This window comes from Octopus bimaculoides, chromosome 23 (genome assembly GCF_001194135.2).
Source record: "Octopus bimaculoides isolate UCB-OBI-ISO-001 chromosome 23, ASM119413v2, whole genome shotgun sequence".
Classification (NCBI taxonomy): domain Eukaryota; kingdom Metazoa; phylum Mollusca; class Cephalopoda; order Octopoda; family Octopodidae; genus Octopus; species Octopus bimaculoides.
This window is the reverse complement of record NC_069003.1, coordinates 29,729,172-29,729,753: the sequence shown is the minus strand read 5'-3', so window position 1 is coordinate 29,729,753 and position 582 is coordinate 29,729,172. Positions and strand designations below refer to the sequence as shown.

General features: G+C 34.5%; 1 protein-coding gene across 1 annotated transcript in view; it reads right to left on the bottom strand.

Moving 5' to 3' along the window:
- LOC106873155 (exostosin-like 3) overlaps positions 1-582 on the bottom strand; it is a gene marked incomplete at its 5' end in the record, with an annotated part of 21,918 nt that overhangs the window by 7,923 nt on the left and 13,413 nt on the right. The window contains one exon of the mRNA XM_052975953.1: positions 4-82. Coding sequence (XP_052831913.1) covers positions 4-82 — 79 coding nt within the window. The remainder of the gene's footprint in view (positions 1-3; positions 83-582) is intronic.

Here is a 582-nt window from a genome sequence, read left to right as displayed (position 1 = left end):
CAAGAATTTCTTTTCAGATTGACTCCAAGAATGGTATCTCCCTGGAAAGCCAACAAGTCGATCACGATTCTCCTTCCAAATCCTATAATGACAATCCAAAAGACAATATATTATTGACACACAAAGCTTGAAAATTTGGTGGAGTGAGTTTATGGATTATACTGAAAGGGATTAGAGGCGAAGTTGACTTTTTGAACTCAGAATACTAAGCATTTTGTCCAGCATGCTAAAGATTCTATCAGCTCATGGCCTTAATCCAAAAGACAATATTTCTTTTTTGTATTGATACACAAAATCTGAAAATCTGGAGGATGCTTTTAGGGTTTTCGTTGATTACACTGACCCCTATAAATCCTGAATGGAATGAGAGGCATTTTGTCCGGCATGCTAATGATTCTGCCAGCTCACCTCCTTAATCTAAAACACAATATTAAGACCACAACATCAAAGTGAAAGACAACACAATGGTAGAGATTATTAATGTTTGCTCTTCTCTCACTTTACACATACATATTTACATATATATGTATGTTTGTAGGTGTGTATATGTGTCTGTGTGTATATATATATTAAACGTTATAT